This window comes from Phocoena sinus, chromosome 11 (genome assembly GCF_008692025.1).
Source record: "Phocoena sinus isolate mPhoSin1 chromosome 11, mPhoSin1.pri, whole genome shotgun sequence".
Classification (NCBI taxonomy): Eukaryota; Metazoa; Chordata; class Mammalia; order Artiodactyla; family Phocoenidae; genus Phocoena; species Phocoena sinus.
Window position 1 is genome coordinate 39327796 of NC_045773.1, and position 11654 is coordinate 39339449.

At 45.2% G+C, this 11654-nt stretch overlaps 1 protein-coding gene across 1 annotated transcript in view; it reads left to right on the plus strand.

The window, feature by feature from the left end:
- Positions 1 to 11423, plus strand: part of SLC25A20 (solute carrier family 25 member 20) — a 31846-nt gene extending 20423 nt beyond the window's left edge. Inside the window, exons 5-9 of the mRNA XM_032650456.1 lie at positions 7833 to 7950; positions 8635 to 8707; positions 9081 to 9190; positions 10029 to 10153; positions 10568 to 11423. Coding sequence (XP_032506347.1) covers positions 7833 to 7950; positions 8635 to 8707; positions 9081 to 9190; positions 10029 to 10153; positions 10568 to 10630 — 489 coding nt within the window. The 3' untranslated portion in view covers positions 10631 to 11423. The remainder of the gene's footprint in view (positions 1 to 7832; positions 7951 to 8634; positions 8708 to 9080; positions 9191 to 10028; positions 10154 to 10567) is intronic.
- Positions 11424 to 11654: the final 231 nt, after the last annotated feature.

Genomic DNA, 11654 nt, shown 5'->3' on the forward strand with positions numbered 1-11654 from the left:
TCCTGGTATTAATAATTTGTAGGGCTTCCCTGGTGGCACAGTGGTTAAGAATCCACCTGCTCATGCAGAGGAAATGGGTTTGAGCCCTGGTCCGGGAAGATCCCACATGTCGTGGAGCAACTAAGCCCATGCGCCCCAACTACTGAGCCTGCACTCTAGAGCCGCGAGCCACAACTACTGCAGCCCTCGTGCCTAGAGCCTGTGCTCCTCAACAAGAGAAGCCAGTGCAATGAGAAGCCTGCACACCACAACGAAGAGTAGCCCCCGCTTGCCACAACTAGAGAAAGCCTGCGTGCAGCAGCGAATACCCAACACAGCCAAAAATAAATAAATTAATTAATTAATAAAAAACCAATAATTTGTGACTTCTCTCTTTTTTTTCCTTGTCAGCCTCACTTGAGGTTTGTCAGTTTTATTGATCTTTTCAAAAAAGATTTTTCTTTCTTTCTTTTTTTTTTTGGCCATGCCACGTGGCTTGCGGGATCTCAGTTCCCTGAATCCAGCCCACAGCAGTGAAAGCCCAGAATCCTAACCACTAGACCACCAGGGAACTCACCTCATTGATTTTCTTTATTGTTTTTCTGTTTTCAATTTCATTGGTTTCTGCTTGTTTTTTTTTTTATTATTTCCTTCCTTTTGCTTGTTTTGGGTTTTGTTTGCTTTTCTTTCTTTTTTTTTTTAGGTGTTTGAGGTGCAAGCTTAGATTATTGTTCTGAGGCTTTTCCTCTTTTCTAACATACACAGTCAGTGCTATAAAGTTTCCTCTCAGCCCTGCTTTAGCTGTGTCCCACAAACTTCAACATATTTTAATTTTCAGTCAGTTCAGTGTGTTTTTTCTTTCTTTCTTTCCTTCTTTCCTTCTTTCTTTCCTTTCTTTCTTTCTTTCTTTCTTTCCTCTCTCTCTCTCTCTCTCTCTCTCTCTCTCTCTCTCTCTCTCTCTCTCTGTCGGGTCTTAGTTGTCGGGTCTTAGTTGCAGCATGCAGGATGTTTTAGTTGTGGCATGAAAACTCTTAGTTGTGGCATGTGGGATCTAGTTCCCTGACCAGGGGTCGAACCCAGGCCCCCTGTATTGAGAGCATGGAGTCTTAGCCACTGGACCACCAGGGAAGTCCCAGTTCAGTGTGTTTTCTAATTTCCTTTGAGACTTCCTTTTTTAATTACTTAGGAGAGTGTTGTTCAGTTTTCAAGTGTTGGAGATTATTGATTTCTAGTTTGAGTCCATTGTGATTGGAAAACATATTCTGTATTATTTACATTCTTTTAAATTTCTTGAGGTTTATGGCCTTGGATATGGTTTATCCTGGTCCATGTTCCATGGGCATTTGAAAAGAGTGTGTGTTCTGCTGTCATTTGGTGGAGTAATCTATAAATGTCGATTATATCCTGTTGGTTGATGGTGTTGTTGAGTTCTCTATCCTTGATGATTTTCTGTCTAGTTGTTCTACCTATTTGTTGATGGAGGAATTTGAAATCTCCAACTGTAATTGTAAGTTTGTTTGTTTCTTCTTTCAGTTCTATCAGTTTTGCTTCACGTAGTTTGCAGCTTTTTTGTATAATGTATACACATTTAGGATTGCTGTGTCTTCTTGGTAGATTGGCCCTTTTATCACTATGTAATGTCCCTCATATTACCATTATATAATATCCCGTATTTTTGCTTACTATGTTCTTCCTTCCTTCCTGGTGTTCCAGGGTTCCTTCTTTTAGAGTTTCTTTTCTATTTAAAGAACTTCCTTTAGCCATTCTTTTGGGGAAGGTCTGTGAATGACAAAGTCTCTCAGTTTTCCTTCATCTAAGAATGCCTCATTTCCCCTTTATTCCTGAAGAATATTTTCACTTGACGTAGGGTTCTGGGATTACAGTTCTTTTCTCTTTCTTTCTTTCTTTCTTTCTTTCTCTCTCTCTCTCTCTTTCTCTCTCTCTTTCTTTTCTTTCTTTAGTTGTGTTGGGTCTTCGTTGCTACATGTGGGCTTTCTCTAGTTTCGTCAATGGGGGGCTTCTCTTCACGCGGCCTTCTCATTGCAGTGGTTTCTCTTGTTGTGGAGCTTGGGCTTTAGGCACACAGTAGTTGTGGCACGTGAGCTCAGTAGTTGTGGCTCACGGGCTCTAGAGCGCAGGCTCAGTAGTTGTGGCACATGGGCTTAGTTGCTCTGCAGCATGTGGGATCTTCCCAGACCAGGGCTTGAACCTGTGTCCCCTGCATTGGCAGGCGGATTCTTAACCACTGCACCACCAGGGAAGTCCTCACTGAGCTTTTTATTTCGGTTGTATTTTTCTTCCTTTTTTTTTTTTTTTTTGCAGTACGCGCGGGCCTCTCACTGTTGTGGCCTCTCCTGTTGCGGAGCACAGGCTCCGGACTCGCAGGCTCAGCGGCCATGGCTCACGGGCCTAGCCGCTCTGTGGCATGTGGGATCTTCCCGGACCGGGGCATGAACCCGTGTCCCCTGCATTGGCAGGCGGACTCTCAACCACTGCGCCACCAGGGAAGCCCTCAGTTGTATTTTTCAATTCTAAAACTTCCACTTGGTTCTTCCTCATATCTTCTGTTTCTGTGCTGATATTTTATTTATTTGCTGTGGTTTTCTAATTTTTTAAATCTGTTTCAAGCATATTAATAATTACTCACTGAAGGATTTTTACAATGGCTGGTTTAAAATCTTTGTCAGATAATTCTAACATCTCTGTCATCTTGGTACTGGCATCTATTGCTTCTTTTTTCTTTCAGTTTGAGATCTTCCTGGGTTTGGACATGTTGTGTGATTTCCAATTGGAACCCGGATATTTGCATACTTTATTGAGATTCTGGATCCTATTTAATCTTTCCATTTTAGTTGGCTTTCTTTGACACCACTCCAGTAGGAATGGAGGGATGCTGCCTCATTACTGCCAAGTGGAAGTGGAAGTCTAGGTGACCCACTCGACCTCTGTTGACACTTGAGGGTGGGGCACTTCTTTTTACTGCTGGGTGGATGTGGGAGTTCCAGTGTCTCTACTGACACCACGGGACAGGAGGGTGATGGTTACAGGCTCTCAGGGATGAAAGTCCTTATTCTGTACTTGGCCTTTTCTGACTCCACCCAGGTAGCATATTGGGTACCTTGTTACAGCCCTGCAAAGGTGGAAGTCTGGGCTCCCCACAGGGTCTTTGCTGGTGTGGAAGAAGGTGAGGCCACAGTTTTTTCTATGGTGTATGGCTGGAGTAGAGTGTTTTTTGTCTAAAGATTTTCTGTCTTTCTAGGCTGTTCCTTTTCTGGTCCTTTGTCTAGAGAATGCAGGCTTTTTTTGAGGCTTCTTTTTGATCTGTGCTTGTTGGTATTCCTGGATTGCCAGTTTCTTCTGCTTTAAGTCTGAGATATATCAAAAAAGAAAATCCAGGGGGCTTCCCTGGTGGCGCAGTGGTTGAGAGACCGCCTGCCGATGCAGGGGACACGGGTTCGTGACCCATTCCGGGAAGATCCCACATTCTGTGGACTGGCTGGGCCCGTGAGCCATGGCCGCTGAGCCTGCGCATCCGGAGCCTGTGCTCCGCAACGGGAGAGGCCAAAACAGAGGCCCGTGTACCGCAAAAAAAAAAAAAAAAAATTCCAGGGGACTCACCACTATGTCATTGCTTAAGTCCCAAGGTCCCTAGCCAGTCTGCTTCTTCTCTCCAAACTTTCAGAGTCCTCTTATATTTTTTTTAAAACAAATAATGTCTAGAGTTTTTTGTTGTACTTAGCAGGAGGATTGGGAAAATACTTCTTAGACGTCTGTATATTGATTTTGAGTTAGGGACTGTTTGTTTTCAGTAGCCTTGTCCCTTAGTCTTTTCCATCATGTCTTCTTCCATCGCTTTTATGCCTGAAGTCCTTTTCTGCTCCTAGATGAGACAGTCCCCATCCATATTCTTCCCTTGCACTCCTCCATTCTGCTGGGTTACTACTTTGTGACTCTCTTCTTTTCTCAAACCCCTACCCTGTCAGGAGATGACCTGCTTTTTAAAATTATTATTATTAATTTATTTATTCATTTTTGGCTGCGTTGAGTCTTCGTTGCTGTGCATGGGCTTTCTCTAGTTGCGGCAAGTGGGGGCTACTCTTTGTTGCAGTGCGCAGGCTTCTCATTGCGGTGGCTTCTCTTGTTGCAGAGCATGGGCTCTAGGTGTGCGGGCTTCAGTAGTTGTGGCATGCGGGCTCAGTAGTTGTGGCTCATGGGCTCTAGAGCGCAGGCTCAGTAGTTGTGGTGCATAGGCTTAGTTGCTCCACGGCATGTGGGATCTTCCCGGACCAGGGCTCGAACCCGTGTCCCCTGCATTGGCAGGTGGATTCTTAACCACTGCACCACCAGGGAAGTCTCCTGGCTTTCTACTTCACTGAGAAAACTGAAACCACCAGAAGAGGACTTTACCAGATGCCCTCCACTGCCTCCACTCACTCACTGGCATCTAACTACATTTGTGGCTGCCTGGCTATTTCCGCCACGAATGTTTGACCCCACATCCTATCCCCTCTTGCCCATCCAGAGACCTTGCTTCAACAATTCTTCTTTCTCTCTCCTTGAGCATCAGTTTTTGCTCTCCAATGGATTGTTCTCTTCAGCAATAAAAGCGTAAACATTCTTGTATTTTCACCTTAAAAATACAAACTTCTATTTTACCTTCCACATCTATTTCTGTGCTTCCTGTCTTTGCTCCCCTTTATATCAAAATTCTTTGAAAAAGTTTTCTGTTTTTTTCCTACTCTTTGTCTCTAGTCCCCCTTCTCTAATTGTCAAACGCACATCAGACTGGCTTTTGCCTCACAACTCCAGCAAAAGTACTTTTGTCAAGATCACCAGTGACCTTTTTTTAAAAAAAAAAATTCTTTCTTTCTTTATTTATTTTTGGCTGCGTCGGGTCTTAGTTGCAGTGTGCGGGCTCTTTGTTACGGCACATGGGCTTCTCTCTAGTTGCAGCAGGTGGGCTTAGTTGCCCCGTGGCATGTGGGATCTTAGTTCCCCAACCAGGGATCGAACCCACGTCCCCTGCACTGGAAGGCAGATTCTTAACCACTGGACCACCAGAGACGTCCCACCAATGACTTTTACACTAAATCCAATGTTCAGTTCTTGGGCCTGGACATTGATCCATCTTGATCCATAAACAGAATTGGACTCAGCTGGTCCCCCATCTTCCTTGAAGATCTATCTTCACTTGGCTTCTCTCCTGACTTTCCTCCTACCTACTTGGCTGCTCCTTTTCTATGTCCGTTGTTGGTTTATCCTCATCTTCTCAATCTTTTAATGTTCATGTGCACAAGGCTCAGTCATATTACACTCATCTTGTTGATGATTTCTTCTTGTCTCATGACTTTTAGACACCATCTGTATAATAATGATTTTCCAGTTTATGTCTCCAAGTCAGACTTTTCCTGAACTCTGGACTAGTTTATCCAATATTTCCGTTGGATGCTAGTAGGCACCTCAGAGTCACCATGTGCAAAACTGAACTCCTGGTCTTCCTCAATACCTGCTTTATCTACAACCTTCTGTAGCTCGGTTGGTGGCAATACCATCTATCTAGTTGTTCAGCCCTAAAACCCAGGAGTTCTCCTAGATTGTACACTTTATCTCACTGTACATATCTCATTTGTTGAACAGTTAAGCTGGCTTTCAAAATATCACAAATCTATCCTGTCCCATCACCTCCATTGCAACTACATTGCTCCACGTCACCTTCAGCACTGGCCTGGATGACTGTGAGGGCCTCCTCACTTGTTTCCCTGCTTACAGTCTATACCACACATAAGTGAGAAAATTCTGTTGATATGTCAATTCCATGCCCAGTCCTTTTTGGCCCCCCAGGTCACTGTGAGTCAGCTCCAGCATCCTCTGATAACATGGGCCTCTGTGCCATTCCTCAGATACACCAGGCTCACATGTGCTGGGATCATCTGGGGAAGTTATATTTTAAAAAAAAAAATTGATACTCAATTGACATTGTCTTAAATTTATTATTTTTAGAAAAATTGACATCTTCCTGATTGAAAACTTTTCCTAACAGAACTATGACTCTCTTTTTATTTACCTCTTCTTTTATGTCCCTTGGAAAGGTTTTATTTATGCAAATCCTATTGCTTGATGCACATATATTTTATTGCTTTTTTTTCTTTTCCTAAGAACATTCTTTATTCCTTAAACAAGTCACACCTCCTGTGATTTCATTGGAAAAACAGAAACTGGAAGAAGTATTTCTGTAACTTTATCAGAGGAACACAGATCAATGTATTTAAAGGAATGCTTAACTTGAGTTTAGACATGTAAATCAGTTTAGGAGACATTGTGTACTATCTAGCGTATTCAAGTTTTGCTACTTGAAAGTTGACTATGAATTGATTTTTCTACCTTAATTTAACTAATAAATTTCTAGTTATACCTACTATATTCCTGGCAAGGGGCTAGAGATACCATGATCAACAAGGCCACGTTTTTGCTCTTGAGAATCTCATAGACTTGATTTTCTTCTCCAGTACAAGCCAAGCTCTATAAAAAGAGCTAGTTTAAGACATTGCAGATTTCATGAAGGTAGGCACTCACTTTAAAGAATAGCCTTTAAAACTCTTGAGTCCACGCAATTATTTTTCTTGTACTCATTGAAGTTATTACGTACCTAATAAAAAATACCGAGACGTTGCACAGTAAGGAATTTTTCACCTAAATATGCAATATTAGACCAATGAACATGGACTGTCATATTTCTAGCATTATGGAGAGCTCTGGGTTAGGTGCAGGTGCCCCTTCAAGAAAACTTGATTTTTTTTTTTTTTTTTGCTGTTCGCGGGCCTCTCACTGTTGTGGCCTCTCCCGTTGCTGAGCACAGACTCCGACGCGCAGGCTCAGCGGCCATGGCTCACGGGCCTTGCCGCTCCGCAGCATGTGGGATCTTCCCAGACCGGGGCACGAACCCGTGTCCCCTGCATCGGCAGGCGGACTTTCAACCACTGCGCCACCAGGGAAGCCCTGGAGTATAATTCTTTATTGCTATTAGAATGGGATTCTTTTCCATTGGTTTTCAACTAGTTATTGTTTGTATGTACAAAAATTTATTGGACTTATATATTTATTTTGTGTTTCTCCTTGGAACTATTAAATCTGAACTCTCTTTCCAGCTTTAACTACTCTTTGGTTGATGCCCTTGTATGTTTGGATTCCTCTTGACTCTGTATTTGCTGTGGATCCTACATGGGGCTGTCTTTCTCTCAGATCTTTTGTGGGATACCTCCTGCCTGCCCTCAGGCTCTTGGCTCTTAGGCCCTGGAGCCTAGAGGCTAGGATAGGGGGCCTCTCCTTGGCCCTCTCCTGGCTCTACACAGGACCTCTAAACAGGCATTTAGAGCTCTGAATACAATTTCCAGTTCACCTTCTTTTAACCAAGCTTCATGATCAGTTAGAGCTTGGAGTGGATTTAGTAGTTAATGGATATTTGTTGAAGGAATAAGTGATTGACTGAAGTATTTGTCTCCTCCTTTCTAGACTGCCAACTAGCTTTTTTTATTTTTCCAACTAGCTTTATTGGGAATGCTCTTGTATTTGGGAACTTATTTTTCAACATATTTTCCATCTCTTCTGTTGATTTTTTTTTTCTAGTCAATTTGTTTATATTTTGTCATATATTCACCTAGCCTTATTTCATAGTAACTTCCACCAATATTGTACATTCTAAATAACTATCGATTTGACAATGATAGTTATATTATTTCATTGGTCTAATGCATAATGACCACTCCCACACTCACTATGTAATCTTCTGTAACCTGCTAGGTTTGTTGACTTTGATGTTGCTGTTGCTGACTTGATGGCTCTTTCCTCCCTCTCAGATTCAAGCTTCTTCAGGGGAGACCAAGTATACTGGTGCCTTGGACTGTGCAAAGAAGCTATACAAGGAGGCTGGGATCCGAGGCATCTACAAGGGGACTGTGCTCACCCTCATGCGAGGTAACCTTTGAGGCCCTCCATCTGAGGTGATTTGCCACAGAGGGTCTTGCCTGGATCTTCCGACGAGCCTTGGCACCATACATGCCACAGCTCTGACAGGGCTGGCACTGTGTGTCCTGGTTTTAGGCCATCTTACCTCTGGCCAGCATGGACACACATGAGGATGGGGGGACCCTCCATCCTTCTGATAGGCTGGCCGTCAAGGATGGAAATCATGAGCTTGGCAGTTGGAGGGGAGTAGCAAGTGGAAATCGTGGCTGGAGGGATGAGTGGGAAGAAAGAATGACTTAGGAGCAGTGGAGCTCTTTTTGGCTTGAGAGGCATGTCCTATTGGGGTGGCAATAGAAGAGGCAGAGACAGCTCTACCCTTGTCCTGAGATGACAGCTTGGAGGAAGGCCAGATGTTAGCTCGTTTATAACTGCTTGGAGTGGGCATATTAGTGGGGACCACTCAGAGGGCCTTTGAAGATGAAATAATGTCATGCATGTTAGCGCTCACTCACACCAGTGCTCGCCCCAGAGCAGCATCTGATCACTGCAAAGTGATTATTGCAAATAGGAAGTGCTGCTGAGGAGCTTCTCAGGAAACCTTCAAGGGTCCAAAGCCAAGCTTGGTTCTTCTAAGATCAGGAAATCTGCGAGAATTTTATATCATTTAATTTACCTCTTTATTGACACTAACAGATGTTCCAGCCAGTGGGATGTATTTCATGACATATGAATGGCTGAAAAATATCTTTACTCCAGAGGAAAAGAGGTGAGGAGAACAGAAGAACTTAGAAGCCACTTTGCCCAATCATGGGTAGGTTGCCATTTCCTGTTAGTGGATCTGAAGGCAGAAGTGGGACTTGCTTCTGTCTCCATGTCCACTTTCCTATTGTTGCTGCTGAGGCCCAGCTAATACTAATAGCCTTTACCCTGTGCCTCACCCAGTGGAGGAAGTGTTTGAAACAAGTGCATGAAACCTCCTTCAACGAGTGGCAGCTACCATGTCACAGGAGCTTTGGCCTTGGACCTCCTCCCTCCAGCCAGTTTCTCTCTCTCTGTGGCTGCCCTGTCTGCACAGGAGGGACGGTCTGAACACCACTCTCACAGCTTTTGTCTGACTGGGGCTGTTTGGTATTCTGCAGTGTCAATGAGCTCAGCGTGCCTCGGATCCTGGTGGCTGGGGGCATCGCAGGGATCTTCAACTGGGCTGTGGCAATCCCTCCAGACGTGCTCAAGTCCCGCTTCCAGACTGGTTAGTAGAGGAGAGTGGGGTAGATGGGGTTGGAGTGGGTCCCAGAACTGGCTGCCCCTGTGGTACAGAGTTCTTAAGGCCTTAGGGATACTCAATCTCCACAGTAGCACTCAGCATCTCTCTGGCCAACATTCTCCCTTGCAGTCATTTGTGTTCTAGGAATGCTAGACTCATTTTCTTTTTTTTTTGCAGTACGCGGGCCTCTCACTGCTGTGGCCTCTCCCGTTGTGGAGCATAGGCTCCGGACGTGCAGGCTCAGCAGCCATGGCTCACGGGCCTAGCTGCTCCGCGGCATGTGGGATCTTCCCGGACCGGGGCACGAACCCGTGTCCCCTGCATCGGCAGGCAGACTCTCAACCACTGCGCCACCAGGGAAGCCCCTAGACTCATTTTCTTGTCAGCCTAAACATAAAATAAGTGAGAGAAGGACTTCCCTGGCAGTCCAGTGGTTAAGACTCCTCGCTTCCACTGCAGGGGGCACACGTTCAGTCCCTGGTCAGGGAACTAAGATCCCACATGCCGTGCAGCGTGGCCCAAAAAGAGAAAAATAGTAGAGAAGAAGTCAAATCAACCTTCCTTCCCTCGCATGAGCAGAAGGACTGTTTCATTCTTCATTCCCTTCTCCACTCCCTTGGCACCAGTAATCCAGACATTTGTATATGTTTGTCCCAAGGTGAACTGTGTTGTCTGTGGACTGGTCCCAGATGACCTGCAAAGTGTCCTCTCGCTGGTGCTGTGGCCCTGCAGGAAGACTTGACTACAGTATTGTCCCCATGTAGGTCACCATGGTCAGGTCAGGAAGCTTCCTGAAGCCTTAACAGTTGCTTTCTGCCCACAGCACCTCCTGGGAAATATCCTAATGGCTTCAGAGATGTGCTGAGGGAGCTGATCCGGAATGAAGGAATCACATCCTTGTATAAGGGGTTCAATGCAGTGATGATCCGAGCCTTCCCAGCCAATGCGGTGAGTGACTGGCAGGGGCTGTGCTTTCCCTTTGGGGCTCAGAGCAGGGTGCAGGTGGGCTGACTTTTGCTTGCTTCTGGGATTGAACTGGGGACTCAGTTTTTCCACATCCCACCGTCAGTCAGAGCCTCCTTATTTGTTCCCTTTCCTGAAACTGTCAGGAAGATTTGCCTTTGTGATCCTCTGAGGTGAGGAGCTTTGATTTCCTGGCCTGGCCATCAGAAGTGGGCAGTTGTGGGACATGCATTTTCTTTCCCTTTTAGGAATGAGAAAGCATAGCTTGATTCTGTGACCTGAGGTGGGGGATTAGGAAGGGATTTTGGTCCTGACAGGGCCAGTCAAGCACAGTGCTGGGGTCTCTGTGAATAGTCACAACTCCTGTTGGCTTTTCTCTTCCTTCCAACCCCTTCTCAGGCCTGTTTCCTTGGCTTTGAAGTTGCTATGAAGTTCCTTAATTGGGCCATGCCCAACTTGTGAGGCTGAAGGCTGCTCAAGGCTTCAGGATGCTGGAAGCTGTCATCAAGGAGGAACAGTGGGCAGGACTAGGCTGTCCTGAAGTGTGAGGGGAGGGGCATGGTGAGATGTGAGCTCTGTGCACGGACTCACAATGGTTGAGACCATTGTCTTAATGACATCCTTTTCCTGGTATAATTTGCCATTTTGCAACTTGAATCCACTCTAGTCAATTTAAGGGAACTCATGAGGATTTGGAGATGGAGTAAGTAGCTTCTAGACCAGATACTATCTGTGGCCAGAATGCTGTCTACTAGTTGACCACTGGCCCTACTACACCCAAAATACTCCTTGAGAAAGAGGGAATCTCAGCCTCTCACTGGAGACACAATGCATGTTTTCAGCCATCTGACCAGGAACTGGGGCCTTCTTTGATCCCTAGCCAGGAACACTCACCAGATTTCCAGGGTATCATCTAATCCTGGCCTGCACATGGGAATGTGGACTTGAGGCCCACATCTGTCTGTCCAAGTAGACTGAGCAAATGTGCCTAGGGTAGGTAGCCTGTTAACAGTCAGGTTTTTTTTTTTTTAAATGCATGCAAGTAATCAAAATTAAAACTAGAGTAGCCTAATTTCCAGGAGTAGGTGGAGAGCTTTCCCTCCTACACAGTGAGGAGGAGAATTTTGAACCGACAGTCCCAGCTTGCTAGGATAAGTGAGAAAGCCCAGGGTGTAGGAAGGCTCTTTTTGCACACTCTTTTCTCATGAGAGCACCCTATTTTAACAGGAAATAATAAATATTGTTTCTAATTTTTGCATTGTGTGAAATTTTTTTCTTTTGATTCTGGGTCATTTCAGCAAGCAGCCTCTGTGGCCTTGGTGGAGGCTGTTAGGGATCCAGTATCCTTCCCTGGTTCTTCAGGCAGGGGTTCTAGCAAGAGAAAGAGGAGGAAGTTTTGGCCAGCCCAGCCTTCCCTGACTGCCCCAGCTCCAGCTGCTGGAGGGTGAGGTGGGGTGGGGTGGGATGGGGCAACGTGATTGGTAAC